The sequence below is a fragment of the Corvus moneduloides genome, chromosome Z (genome assembly GCF_009650955.1).
Source record: "Corvus moneduloides isolate bCorMon1 chromosome Z, bCorMon1.pri, whole genome shotgun sequence".
Taxonomy (NCBI): domain Eukaryota; kingdom Metazoa; phylum Chordata; class Aves; order Passeriformes; family Corvidae; genus Corvus; species Corvus moneduloides.
Window position 1 is genome coordinate 44,835,424 of NC_045511.1, and position 14,054 is coordinate 44,849,477.

The 14,054-nt window shown below is 44.3% G+C and overlaps 1 protein-coding gene across 1 annotated transcript in view; it reads right to left on the reverse strand.

The window, feature by feature from the left end:
• The window catches only part of MUSK (muscle associated receptor tyrosine kinase), a 57,935-nt gene that overhangs the window by 26,358 nt on the left and 17,523 nt on the right, over nucleotides 1-14,054 (reverse strand). The window contains exons 6-8 of the mRNA XM_032097250.1: nucleotides 6,084-6,208; nucleotides 2,102-2,261; nucleotides 603-609 (exon numbers count right to left, since the gene is read on the reverse strand). Coding sequence (XP_031953141.1) covers nucleotides 603-609; nucleotides 2,102-2,261; nucleotides 6,084-6,208 — 292 coding nt within the window. The remainder of the gene's footprint in view (nucleotides 1-602; nucleotides 610-2,101; nucleotides 2,262-6,083; nucleotides 6,209-14,054) is intronic.

Here is a 14,054-nt window from a genome sequence, read left to right on the forward strand (position 1 = left end):
CATCTCCCAGGCTAACACTCTCATTTTCTTTCTAGATTGATCTGCCAGTGCACCATGTAGAAATATGGTAAGATTCTAAAAAGAAAAAGACAGCTGAATTTTTCAGTACTCCAAAAATTACAAAGCAGAAGTGCATTTCTCATCACATGTAAGTGGCTTCACTCATCCATAACTCTGCTTGGAGCAAATATAAATTTCTCTTGCCCTAATCTGTTGAACACCAAACCAAATTACATTTATTACCTGTGAACAGGCAGGAGTTTAACTTACAGTTAAACTTTGCTGTGAAAATTTATAAGGTCAAGTGAAACTGTGGATCTGTAACCAAATAGAATTTACTTCAGAATATTTTGCCCACTACCATATTTCAAACATCCTTACTGCTGGCTTTACTCAAAACCATCCTTATCTACCTGAGCTCAGTCTCCAGCTATGTCTCTGTGAAAGAGCTCAGTGATCCCTTCGGGTGAACATCATCTGCACAATTGGCATCCAGAAACCCTATCCTTTCATTTAAGCCAAACTAACCAAATCCCTTGGTTAATCATGCTTCTTTCTGGCCCAGAAGGAGCCTCCACCAAACCACAGAAAGTTGTTCTTACCTCCACTCTGCCAAGAGGCACCAGGATCCAGGAATTGTGATGAACCAGAAGAAAGAAGGAATGGAAAAGACATCAGTGACGTTGTTCCCTCTGAGATGCGTAAGTTAAGATTTCCATGCTAGGAAATGTGTCTGAGAACTGTAAGCTGTCTGAAAAAAAAATGCACCTAATTCTGTTCTTTTTTGTACCTTATTGTGGGGGAGAAACATTAGGCAGCACTGAACACTGTAAAGTGAGAAGGAATGAGGAGGAGGAAGTGGATTGTTGATGGCAGTGCCAGCTGAAGTAGACTCTTGCATCCTAAACCCACACTTTCATCCTGATCCTTTGGATCCTATGTAACCAGCAGGTAGCATCCTCTGTTTAAGCCATGTACACATCCTTTACTTCAGGCAGCAGCTGTAACAGGTAGGAGAAGCCAGGGCTGGAGATGCAGCGCTGGCACGCAGCAGTGGCCCTGGCTTGCAGTGCCATAGGGAGCTGAGCTGTGCCAACGCACGGAGGAGGAACTGGCCATCAGCCAAGGGCCAGGACACCTCTGTCCTGGGAGCCTTGTGAGCTGGGACAAGGCCAAGGCAGACTCCTGCTCAGGTCTAGAGGGGTGTTCCTCCTGCTGAACACACACAGCCTGGAGGAGTACAACTTCTCGCACCAGCCCAAAGCACCTGTCTGCTCCACTGCATTTGTCTCTCCAGGACAGAGACTTACCTGGGTAAAAGCAGAAGTGTGGATGGGAAATACAGCACCAAGTGTTGAGCATCTTATGGGGCAGAATTTCCTGCTAGGTTTCAATACCCAGTGTAAGAAAGGGCATGATTATTTTCTCAAGAAAGCAGAAGCTAAGGCACAGAGAGATGAACAGGTGCCTGCCTGGTTAAAAGCAGTACCAGGGCTACCATCCCATGTCCTGTATGATTCCTCTTTCCCCCTCTTTCCCCTAACTAAATTCCCTGTCCAAAGAGGGAAGGCAGAAGCTGACACCTTTCTCTCTGTGTGCCAAATGCTGTTATTTAGCTCTGACAGAGATATTTCTCCTCTTTGGAGAATCGTTTTTACATCTGGGAGATGTCCCTGAGAGAAGAGATAACTGCAGGCAAGGCAGGGTACTACTCTGACAGCAACCATCCTGCTTTCTGGATGCCAACCCCTTGTGAAGCTGAACTGCTTGAAGATATTTTCACTTTGCTGTTAGATGATACCAACGCTGGGTCATGACCACAACTTCCTCCACATGGATGAACTTACCAAGTGTGCTTCTGGGACACAAAGTACAAGACAGCATCAAACACTCAGGAAATGACAGCTATTCCAGTCTCCAAAGTGTAAGAGTATATGAGGAAATAGCCTGGTGGAGGATGCACTTGTACTCAAATTTAGGCCCCTGCACACTATCAGCTCTCCAAGGCTTCCCCTCTTCCTCCAGAGTACTCCACACCCCTTTCCTCTTCCCCAGCAGGAAAGGTTAAAAAAAATGAATGGCCTCTTCTTTCCCTGCATACCTGAAATGCTGATGGTTGCTGCTGCTTTTGCGGCTCCAAAAGTTTTGCTGTGTTTGTTTGTGGCGAGGCAAGTGAACAGGCCAGGTCGGGTGACGTACACTTGCAGTCTGGAATCAACCACTCTGTCTTTGACACTTTCTGCTACAGACCCTGCAGAAACCTAAAAGAGTGAAAGCCCAGTGCAGTAATATATCCAGCAAAAAGGCAAACAAGCAAACCAAGGAAAAATCTAAGAGACACAGCCCCAAGCATCTAAATTAGCAGAGGAAGATGTGGCAAGGAGACAAAAGTGGCGGAGAGCTAAAGCTGCTGGCATTACTTTGGTGCTTTCCTAACAGCTGACTTCACATGTAAAAATAAATGTTAAAAGATCTCTCCTATTTCACACTTCAGCAATACTTTTGCAATTAGGTTTCAGTTCAAGAGGGTCATAGTCACAATTTGGCTTATGTAATTGAGCTGGCTGATTACTACAGGGCTTCTTGTAGTAGATTGTTTGCCTCTTCATGCCTTAGCAAGGAAGAGCACAAGATGACTTTGTGAACATCCGCTATACAGAGGAAGAAAAGAAAATAGTTTGGAAGTCATTGATTCTGGATTAATGTAACCACTGCCACACTCTCAAAGCAGTCATGAGCAAAGAAAGTGCTCTGGCTCTGGCTTCAGCAGATATCTGGTAGATTTACTTATGTCACAACTGGAAATATGGAAGGGGCTGCAAATACAATGATTAGGGCTAATTTTGGCCAGCTCTTTTCCCAGATCAGAAATTCCCAGTTAAATGAACTTGAAGCCTGCTGAGTGTGGTGCATTGGGCTTGATTTACAATCAAGTCTTCCCTGCTGATATGGCATTCATTAAAGTAGGAGATCATGGTACATTCAAACTCTGTCTTGTAAAGGCAGTAGGAAGCAGAGCACTGCCTGCTCTAACCTTCATACTGATAGGAAGCATGAAATGTAATTCAAGTGAGATACGTCGCCTGTGGATCCCGTAGGTGTGACCTGACCTAAGGACATTGCAGATTGTTTCCCTGGATCTGTCCCAGCAAATCACTCTGCCTATGCATCTAACTCAGACAGAGATATCAATCTGACCTCCCTGGAGGTTGGTAAAAATGCACTTCCAATGAGATCTTTAAGTGAAGTGAAATACCCATAGGTATTGACAACGATAATTGAAAAAGCAAGAAGGAATGCATCAACATTGTATCACATGTCTTGTAAGCAGATTGGATTCTCTATGAAAAGAAAATGCTGGAAAGAATATATTTGTTTTGCCTCACTCAAGCTCAGCTTGGAGTTGTGGTGAGAGAATGTTCATGGGAAGAAATCACTAAATAATCAGACCAGCACAGTTTGTAAGTACTGCAAGAAGTGTGTCAGCTGCTGTGCAAAGGCAGGGACAGGGGATATTTTCAGCCTTATAACATGAAGTTCATTCAAGGGGGTGGGAGCTCAGGGGATATTTTTTCACAGATTTCTCTTTTGTTACAGTGCTGTTCAAATTTAATTCTAGAGTCTTTTTCTCCCTAGAAATGATTCAGCACTAAAATGGTACAGGTACCTGGAAGGAGGAATTTCCTATGGGCCGCCCCTGCTTTCCAGCATCTTAGTGGGATAGGCAGCTGCTTGCCCTGAGCAGCTTGTGCTAATCCAGTCTTTTCTCCCTGCTTGCTCCTCAGGTGTACCAGTTCTGGCAGCACTGGACTGTGCCCACTGAGCACGGAAAACTGGGATTGTTCCTTCCAGCTTGGGACACAGGAGGAAGAGGTTTCTCAGGTAACTGCAAGCAATACAAGCAGTATGCACCTTGTGCAGTGGAAAATCACAGGTAGTGGTGCCTAGGACTTCCACACTGGCCAGCTGTTGTTTTCTCTAGTGGAAACCTCAGGACGTTCACTTGTGTTATTTGATTCCCTTTCCTTTTCAAGCACATTTCCTGAGATTTTGTTTCCAGAAGTTCTCTTTTTAGCCTTTAAAACATCACCTCAGCTACCACCAGGAAATTAGAGACCTCTTCAAATCTTCACATCTGGCTCATTTATTCCTGGATGTGTGGAAAACTACATTATAAGGTCCATGATGCCGCGTGGTGCATAGCGGGAGGAAAATGAATTGTGTTTCTATTTATGTAGGCCAGGCAGCTGCTGCACAGAGGAGTTTCCGTCCTCCTCTTCCAGGGCAGCTCAATAAGCTCAGCAGATTCCCATTCTTTGAGCCTCAGGACAATTGCAGGCTGGTGTTCAGAGACCATAATGTCACAGCCATGCTGCATCTTCAAATGACTCACCATTACTGTGAGCCAGCCCTCAGATTCACCATCTCCAGTCCACTGGCTTCCTGATGACTTTCCCAGAGTCAGGCTCTCATTAAGGTTTCCTTGTCATATTTAAAGTGAAGCAATCTGGAGCATTACCTTCCTGGGACTGGGAGGAATTCCAGGAATTCAGACAGGAATGGGGCAGAACAGATATGACTAGTCAGGCAGTGGCCCCAAGCAGGTGCTGAGCACCATCTCATGCACCTCAGTTCTGTGTGGGACCCATGCATTAGGATCTCAGCAGAGCACAGATCTGTGCTCTGAAAATATGCTGTTCTTGCCAGGCACCTCAGACTCCTGCAAAAGGTTTAATTCCCAGGGGAAGAAGTCTTAAATAAATGCCTACTGTTGCCTCAAACTATATACTGTCAGAAACCAAGCACCCAAGTGTCTCAGCAGGCTGATCTGATCTCTTTGCTGCTCTGCCTAGCAACCTTGAGGGAATATAGAAAATTAACCTTAATCAGACTGAAGGACACAATAAGGTATAGAGGAAGCAAGGAAGGCAAGGCAGCCTGCAGAGTAGCCACGGGGTCTTAATAACGTGTTTTAATGTACAGAAAGAGAAGACACAAACCATGATGGTGATAGCCCCCTGAAGTAAGAACCAAGGGGATTTATTAGTCCTGTTGAACAAGCAACTCCACAGGAATAGTCCGGATCAGCCTTTGCTCAGAAGGACTTGGGGTTGATAGGGTGTCAGTGAGAAAGAGCAGAGGCAAATTGCCAGCCTGCATTCAACAGACACTCCACCTGCCTCCATAGCGTCATGCTTTGGGGCTCACATCCTTAAAAAAGTTGTCAAAAGACCAGAGTATAAAACATGTTCACCATAAGCACAAGAAGACTAAGGGAAACCCATGGCAGGCTTGGACTGCAGAGTTGCCATGACTGTGGTACCCTCCTCACTCCCACACAGGCAATACTAGGTGTCAAGCAACTCTTCAGGTCACTGAAGTGAAGGCATTGCAATAGCCTACATACAGACATGAAAGCCAGACAAATTTGAAGCAAGTACATATCTTAAGTGGTCAGGATCATTGGACCACAGAGTCTTTCCTGTGAGATGCAGTGGATTTGCATCCCTTTGTGCCTGCTGCTGAAGAAGGTATGCCTTTCTTAAGAACATGCCTCTGGCAAGGGATAAATTGATGACATATTTCACATCACTTAGGTCAGTCTAGAGAATTTCGGGTCTATGCTCTTCTTTAAATATGCTGTGCGTAATGGTGTTCCACAGGTATTTTACCTCAAGATGGTTTGCTCTGTCTAGCTCCTTGGTTTGTGTTACTTTGTCAAATGCGCAAATTTGATTTGTTATTGTTACCACATTATTTAAAAAGGAAAGGAAAGATAGGTGCAGAAATACACAATGAAGTCCTAGAAATTCTGTCTTGGAGGAAGGTTGAAAGGGCCTAAAGCACTCTTCATCTTGGTCTTTCAGATTAACAAATGAAGTCACCAACACCCAGGAGAAGGGGGACAATGTTTTTTCAGAGGAGAAAACTGCAGCAGAGAGATGAGATGGACTCAACCAGATTGCACAAAAAGATACTAAGTTAGGAAGGAATAGAAACCACTGGTGCTGGCTACCAGCCCTGCTGTGCTTCTGGCTGATAGCAGTCCTCCAGGGCCAAAAGCATGAAAAAGAGGCACTTACAGCTTTCCCATTTTCCAGCCAGGTGACAGTAGGGACTGGAAGGCCTGTCGCCGTGCACCGCAATGTCACCACGGACCCAAAGGTGATGTTTTGGGATTCAGGAGCCTTCAGGATTCTGGCAAACACTGTAGGAGAAGACAAAGGTGATAGCTGAATGATGATGTAAAGCTGAGGCTGGTGCTGACATGGGGGTGCTCCCTTCCCAGTGGGTCTTGATGTAAGTCACAGCTCCGTGAATAAAAGTACAGAAAAGAACAGGCTTCCCAGTGAGTGACGGTCATGGGAGAGAGATGAGGAGGAGAAAAAAAGTATTCAGTGTGGTTACATTCTGCACCTTACAGACCAAAAGTTTACCTCTGGAATTTCTGTGTCAAGTCCAAGGCCTCAGAGGAGGTAATGTGCAAGAAAACCAAGAGCAAACTCTTCAGTAGCATGCAGATGGAACAACTTACAGCAAATAAGCAGCAAGCTACCACGCTGCCCTGCCCAGGATGACCTCCTGCAAAACTTGTTCCAAACCATCAAGGAGGACCACCAGGGTGGACATGAAGGTTAAGGGTCAGATAAACATCTCAGTATGAATGCAGTGATTAGGACTTGCTATAGAGCCCTGCAAACTGGCATTTTCCACACAACAAGCTGCCCTAAGGGGAGAGAGTCTAGCATCAAACATCAAGGTATGAGAGAATGGCTGGCAAAACTAGGAAGATGAGATTGCAGTGGGAAAGTAGATTCTTAAAGTGGCTTCTCATTTCTACTGTTCTTGCTCCTTTTGTGGCAATATGGTTACAGGGCACTTTGCAGATAAGCAAAATAAGCATTCTTCTCCCCCCTCCCTTCCCCTTTTTTTTGTTGTTGCTTTTGGGGTTTTTTGGGTGGTTTTTTGTTGTTTTGCTGGGGGGGGGGGAGGGGAGGCATGTTTTTGTGAGGGGGAAGGGTGGTTGCCTGGAAATAACAACTGTATTTTTGCTGAAAACTTATTTTGATCCAGAAACACAACCCTGGCAGTCTTCTAAAGCTGCTGTACTTGGACCATATACAGAAAAGCAGAGAAGAGAAATTTCCCACCTGGAACATTTGAGTTTTGACCTAAAATTTTTAATGGAAACACAGAATGTCTGCACAGAAGCAGGCTGAATATCACTGTCATTTCTAACTTTTTCTCATGCCTAGTGAGTAACACCTTCTGGACCACACAGCAGTGTCTAAAAGTCTCCATCAAAAACATTAATAAGCAGAGAAGTTTCTCTTGGACTTGTCAGAAAAGCCTGAGATCTTGTTTGCCACTTTTTCTATCTCTGTGTTTCTCCTTATCAACATACTTCACCATGCCACAGTCTTCCGTTTTCCCTGTTCAGAGTTAGAACATCTGTCCCCACTATTTGGCATGGGAAGGCTTTGTCTGCAAAATTTCAGTTGAACTGAAAATAAAGTACATGCTTTCCACATAGTCCTTCCACCCAGTTCTGACCTGGTATGCAGCTGAGATTTGTTTTAACAAAACAAAGCTTTTTGCTCATGGATAAGTAGCAGTAGGAGTTAATTTCAGCATGGAAACCTTTTTGTCTTAAGAGTACAGTTATTCAACAAGCTCTTGGGCAGGAGTTTTTAGGAAGATTAAATTTCATGTCAGTGAAGTGAAAATGGTGAGAGGATAAATATTATATTGAGCTTCTTAATTCTTCTGTGTGCTCCGAGCAATCCCACTATCTTTGCTCAGTGTCACTGCTTGAAGTCAAAGCAGAGCAGCACCAGGCTTCTGCACCCCCTACCCCTCAGTGAGGCAGCAGGTATTAAACTCTATCAGTAATAAGCAAAGCTGCAGTCGCTGGCCAGGGGCTTTTCTCATGAATAATAAGTAAAATGAAACCTTTGTCTGAAGTTTCGCTTCAGGCCATTAACACCAGATGGTTTTGAATTCGGACCCAAGTTTTGCATGCTAAGCTCATAATTATTTTTATACTTCATTTGGAGGAATACTAAACTTTGGGGCTTGTCCTCTGGCAGCAGTTACATTCACATGGCTCCTGCTGAAGCCAGCGTGTTAGCTTCCAGAGTTGGAATATGGCCCTTAGTGCTTTCCTTGTGCTGCCCAGTGTGCTGCTGGGACCCTGCCCTCCTGATGCTGCTCTCTGACTCTGCTGCTCGGATCCTGCCCAGTTAATACCAAAGTGACAAATTACCAGCACCCAGTTAGCTGATGCTGGATGGTGGCACATATGTCCCCCTCTGTACTAGCTGCTCTTCCAAAATCTGCTAGGATCTTTCAGCCAGGAGGAAAAAAGGCACTCTTTGAAAGAGGCAATAGCACAGGCAGGGTGCAAACCCACAGTAAGCACTGTGGCTGGCCCAGCTCATGCATGGCGTGGTGCCTGTGGGGAGGTCCAAAAGCTGCATTCCACTTCCCAGGGTCCTCCCACCAGCACTGATCACTGCACTTGCTTTAGTAGCCCAGCACACTGCTGGGTGAGCAGCTGTCGGCCAGCATAGGGACGGCAAAGTGTCAGACCATTCTTAAAGTCCTAAAACACCAAATACAGGGATAAAAATCCAGCAAACAGCTGCCAAACATTCACATGTTTCTGGTGGCAAGTACTGCAGGGAGGGATGGTTAAATAAAATTTGGCATATAAGAAGCTAAGCTGATTTCCAAAGTGTGGAAGAATGGAAATTCCTTCTATCCCCTGTGCTACCACATACACTTTTCAGGAGCTTCAAAATTGAAGTTACAGGTTTAATTCTTTAACATTACAAGTATTTATATTTGCATGTGTTTAAAAAATATTTTACTTAAAGTTTAGCTACATATTTTAAGTACTTAACTGTAGATGGTATTACTGGAATAAACTGGGGAAGGGGGGAATGTTATTGTTTTATTTTTAAATGAGAAATTTCCTGGTACAAGGGCCAGACTTCCTGGGTCCCAACAGGTTTTGGAGAACGGCTGATTGGCTGATCCAGGACACATTCTCCAAAGGCTCTTAATGACTCTGAGAAAGAGTATGAAAAAATAACAGCAGCTATTCCTCACCCACATAATCTATGAGTAGATGATCAACAGACTGCCATTGCTGTCAGACATGAGTGCTGTGGAAAGGTCAGGATGGGATGTGTAAGCGCAGCCAGTGTCACCTTCCACCTGTGCAAATCCGGGTAAGAACACCAGGATGAGCTCAGGGTCCATTTTGGCAACTGCATGAGCAACACAATCTGTCCTGTAGCTAAATGGCAAAACATAGTCCCCAAAACCATGAATTTTCTGCCCCCCTCCTCCCCCAAATTACACAAGGAAAGAAAAGAGGCAAAGGCAAGGAAGAAATGGCAAATCTGATGGTGCAGCTGGCAGGAAGAGGTGGATGAAAGGCAGGATGAGGAAGGATCAGGAAATAGCAATAAATGTTTGTAAAATTCACATTATTTGATGGGCTCAGGAACATGTCTTGTTCTCAGTTTTCCTCAGAGTGAGAATTTCCAGCAATCAGGTGATTTCTAATACTTCCATTATTTGTCTGCCTGTTCCAGATCCTCCTGAATGTGGATTTTGCCAGGACCTTTGCTTGTTTAGTTACATTCCCATTACAAGGTTAGCATCAATACTCCTGGGCTCTCTGCACTGGATTTACCCAAACGCATGCCAAAAAGCAGTGAGGGAAAGTGGGCAAAGAGAGCTTCATTTATTTATTTATTTTAGTGGAAAATGAAAGAGAGGAGCTGTAAATGAAATCCAGACAGCTAAAAGCCAAGCCAGCATGTCAAATTTCACTCCCAAGCTCCTTAATAAATGTGGGGTTTTTTTACAGCCTTGGTAAATGATGTGCTGTGCACTGCAGGGCTCGCTAGGAGGTATCTGTACCGTGGCCAGCTGCTCTCGTTTCTGAGAATTACGTAACATCATCCAGTCCAAACAGTAGGGCTTTAATTCAGTCACAAAATTTTTATACAATAAAAAGATTAAAGCAGTGTACCCTCCACCCTGCCCCCACTTTGAATGGCTAACTCTTTCCAGGTGACTTTTTTCCCCATTGCCTTTGATTGAGCTATATTTCATTTCCCGGTTTTGGGATCTGGTCCCGCAGTCCTGGCAGATGCCTGCCCTCAGTCTTGGTAAAGCCTATTTTTTTTGTTAAAGCAGGCTGGATTTGGCCAGTCACAACCAGACAGCTCTGTAGGTGGCTTGGGGCCATGCTGCTGCTTTTGGGAAAAGACAGACTAATGCCCAGAGCACCAGGACTGGTCAAGCACTTGGTTTGGGATGTGGGGCAGGTTGCTTTTCCTCCAGAGGCCACAGTTACTTTGGTGAACCCTGTATTTAAGAGAACATGAGCAACACTCTCCCATGTACATAAACTAACCCTGCCTGTCAACATCCACAGGTGTTAACATCCAAGAGTTGTTGCTAGTACTGCCATACTAGCATCCCCAGTAGTCCAAACCAACGTAAGGCCCGGTTTTGGCTCCTAGTGGAGTTAAATTTGTGTTGGCAACCACCTGGCAACATTCCCTTCCCACTGCACCCCAAGCCTGCCCTATCATATGAGCCAGACCCAGTATGTTCATCCTGCCAGATCTGATCTCTCAACCTGCTTCACTTTCCCCAGCTGCTTTATCATGAAACATGGCCTTTTGGGTGATTGAAAGCAGTTCTTAAGCATAATTTTTTTTTTTCCAGCTAAGCTGCAGAACACGGTGCGTAAAGGCAAATCCTGTGTGTGGAACGTGTTTTCCTTTGGGTCCAGTGTTGTTTTGAGATCCAATGTGTCTACATTGTCGCAGGAACTACAATATAGGATACAATACTACATATTGTATCGGAAGCTCTCCTGATGTAAACGTCCTGGCAAAATTCTTGCACTGTGCAGAATTCATGTGTAAGTACTTAGCTAAATTGCAAGCATTTTTTTGTTTGTGTTCACCAGTGTTCCTGTAGCTCTTTCATACCTGAAGCATGAAAGATCAAAATTACTTCTCTGCAGAGGTGTTCTCTGGTCTTCGACTTCGCTTACAAAGCCATAAAAAAATATTTATGCTTGCCAGTTGTATGCTCCAAAGAACCATGAACTTGTGCCACTGTGATTTTCGCCAGTGAGAAGTCTGTTTGTCTAACTCCCCTTTCAGATTCATTCAGCTCTTATTCATTCACTCTTCCTGACAAGCCTAAACTAGGCAGTCAAGGAGAGGTAAAAAGCAGAGGGACTACCATTTCCTTCGCACTGGTGAGAGATGAGGGAATGTCTGACAAATACATTTTTAAACACATACAAACCTGCAGCATTTGTGTTTCCTAGCATTAGGTAACCCACATAAGATCAAAAAAATTCTTGAAATACCTGGGCAGAGAACAGACCACACACCATGCTTATGGATCAGGGGTCACAGAGACAGCCACTCTGAGCTGTGTGCAGCAGCTAATTGCGTTCCAAGATCTGGGGCTGACCAGGCAAGACACAATCTCTGCAGACGACATGACAGAACTGAATCCCACCTTGGAGAACAAACAAATTCTCCAACAAGGACAGTCAACCACTCTTCTCGCAGCAGCAGCAGCAGCAGCTTCTGTGCGCAGCTTAGCACTTCCAAAATGGGGATGGGTTAATAATTAAATCCCAAGATAACTGCAAGGTCAGTTTCACTTTGATCTCCAAGTATTTCTTAGCAAAGTTGCAGTATTTACGTTTTTTGTAAGCCTACCAAGTAAATACAAAGAGGAGCAGAACAGCTCAGGCAAAGCTGATATGAGACACTTTCATTTATCTCTTTCAAATTGCTCCCCTATTTTTATTTAATCCATGTAAAAACATGCTTATTGCTAGAGAACCATGTGTATACAAGCTATCAAAAGAAAAAGATGTACAAATGCAGTAGGAAATGCACACAACCACTGTATCATTACTCAAGGAACAGCACTATCATGTATGGGGCCCAAAAGAGCAAGCTGAGGAAGAGCTGTAAGCAAGTTGTAAGCAAGCAGTATTTTATCATCCATTGCCCCTCACCCTGTTATTGTGGTAACCTGGGAGTTTAAGCCTCCAATGCATCTGAAATATCTGCATCTCAAGATCTCCAAGCTCTTCTGGCTCGTGATATATTATTTGGGAGACTTGTGTCTTGTCATAGTTCTTAAAACATCATGCAGCATAGGCCAGACTCCACAGCAATACATAAACACTCAACCTGGAGCCTGAGGCTGTGAGATGGGCACCAGGGACAGTTCAAGGTCTGTGTGGAAGGAAGATGGAGTAAGACACAACATCTCCATCCTGAATCATATGCCTTCAGATTCAGAGCTGTAGTGTCTGATATCAAAGCAAACTTTTCTTGGCAAGGCAATAAACTTTCAAGATAACTTTATTTTAGGGCAGACTCCTAAATTTATGGGTGGTAGGACAATTTGCATTAGCAGAAGGACTCATATGATGGTAAACACATCAGCCACTGACTTCTCAGCTGTGAAAGACTTTATAGTGCATGTAGATGTCTCTGGAATCCTAAAAGGTGACACCACAAACATGCAAAGATATAATAACCAGGAGTAAAATGTAAATAGATAGCTTATATCCTGTGTAACTATATAAAACCGATTCTGTACAAGTGTTCATCTCTGTATACAGAACAAACACCAGATTCAAGGACAAGTGAGGATAACATGTTCAGATTACTTCCCAAGGAAATGAATGAGGAAATTCTTTTCATGTCAGTACTGGTCTTATATATGTGTTTGATTTCTTTGAAGGAAAGACCCTTTTAAGCTTCCCCATGCTCTGTCTCATCTACAGTATAGAGATATATCAGGTGCCATTTAACTCTGCTTCTACCCACTACTGCATGTGAAATTGGAAAGGCAGGTCCCAGCCTCCCAAAGTCGAGGAGCAATTCCTTTGCTTGTTCCATTTGTGATCACAACCCACCGTGACTGCTGCCAAGTCTACCAGTCTGTGTGCACGTAGTGAAATCTTCATGCCTACGCACAAGTCTCCCTTTCCCTCTCCCACTCTAAGGAATTGAGCAAGCAGCAGTGGGCAATCACTGGGATGCCCAAAAACGAGATAATCCATCCATCATCCTGGCATCTGGTCTCCACCACTGGGTAACAACAATGCCATAAATTTAATTACAATGTCATGTGAAAGTACTTCCTTTCACCTACTTTAAAGTGCTACTGGCAGTAGCTGCTAGGATGTTCCTTAGTTTGGAGGACAGCAAGAGCCGGTTCCCTGCTCACCTTATCTATCATGCAAGCTTGATTTTTAGTGTTGAAAGCTCATCTAGCTCCTCCTACGTCAGAGACCCATCTTTGTTCCAAATTCTCAACTCCCTGTTTGATATGCCCTTTTTGTGAGGGGCTATCTGGGGCTCCAGCCACTTCAGGATACTAGTCTCAGTTTGTTCTGCCCCACTTTATCTGAAAGCTATGGATATTCTCTATCCTCTACTCCCTTCATTGTTCTGCAGGTAGGTCATGACTTCTAGTTAGCCAACAGTTTACAAGAGAGAGGGATTTTAACTGCCATATCTTTTTTTTTTCCTCAAAACCACAATTCATGCAATGATGTGAGAAGGTCATAAATTTTTCAAGTGCCTTCCCAAACTCTTTGTTAGGGGAAAGAGGTTTTTGTGAAAGGAAATAGCAGGCTCAAACGCTTCTTAAAGAAGATTTGAGTGTATGTGCCTTCTCCGAAGCCTCATGCTCCCAGGAAGCCTGCACTGCACCTCCTCAATGCCAGAGGCCACCCTGTGACAATGACTTGAAGGCAGCATGAACCTCATGCCAATGACACTGAATAGCTCACACTTACTTGCCATTTGCTGAAGGTCTGGGGCTGTTTTCTTCCTCCTGCAGCTCGCCTGTTACCCTGTAATTAGGGCTATGGTTGTATCTGCGGCATCTGGGATCCTTGGGATGCCTCTGATGAATGCCGTAGGTAGGAGGAGATTTAATGAGATATTCTGGAGTTTCAGTTACACCCACACCAC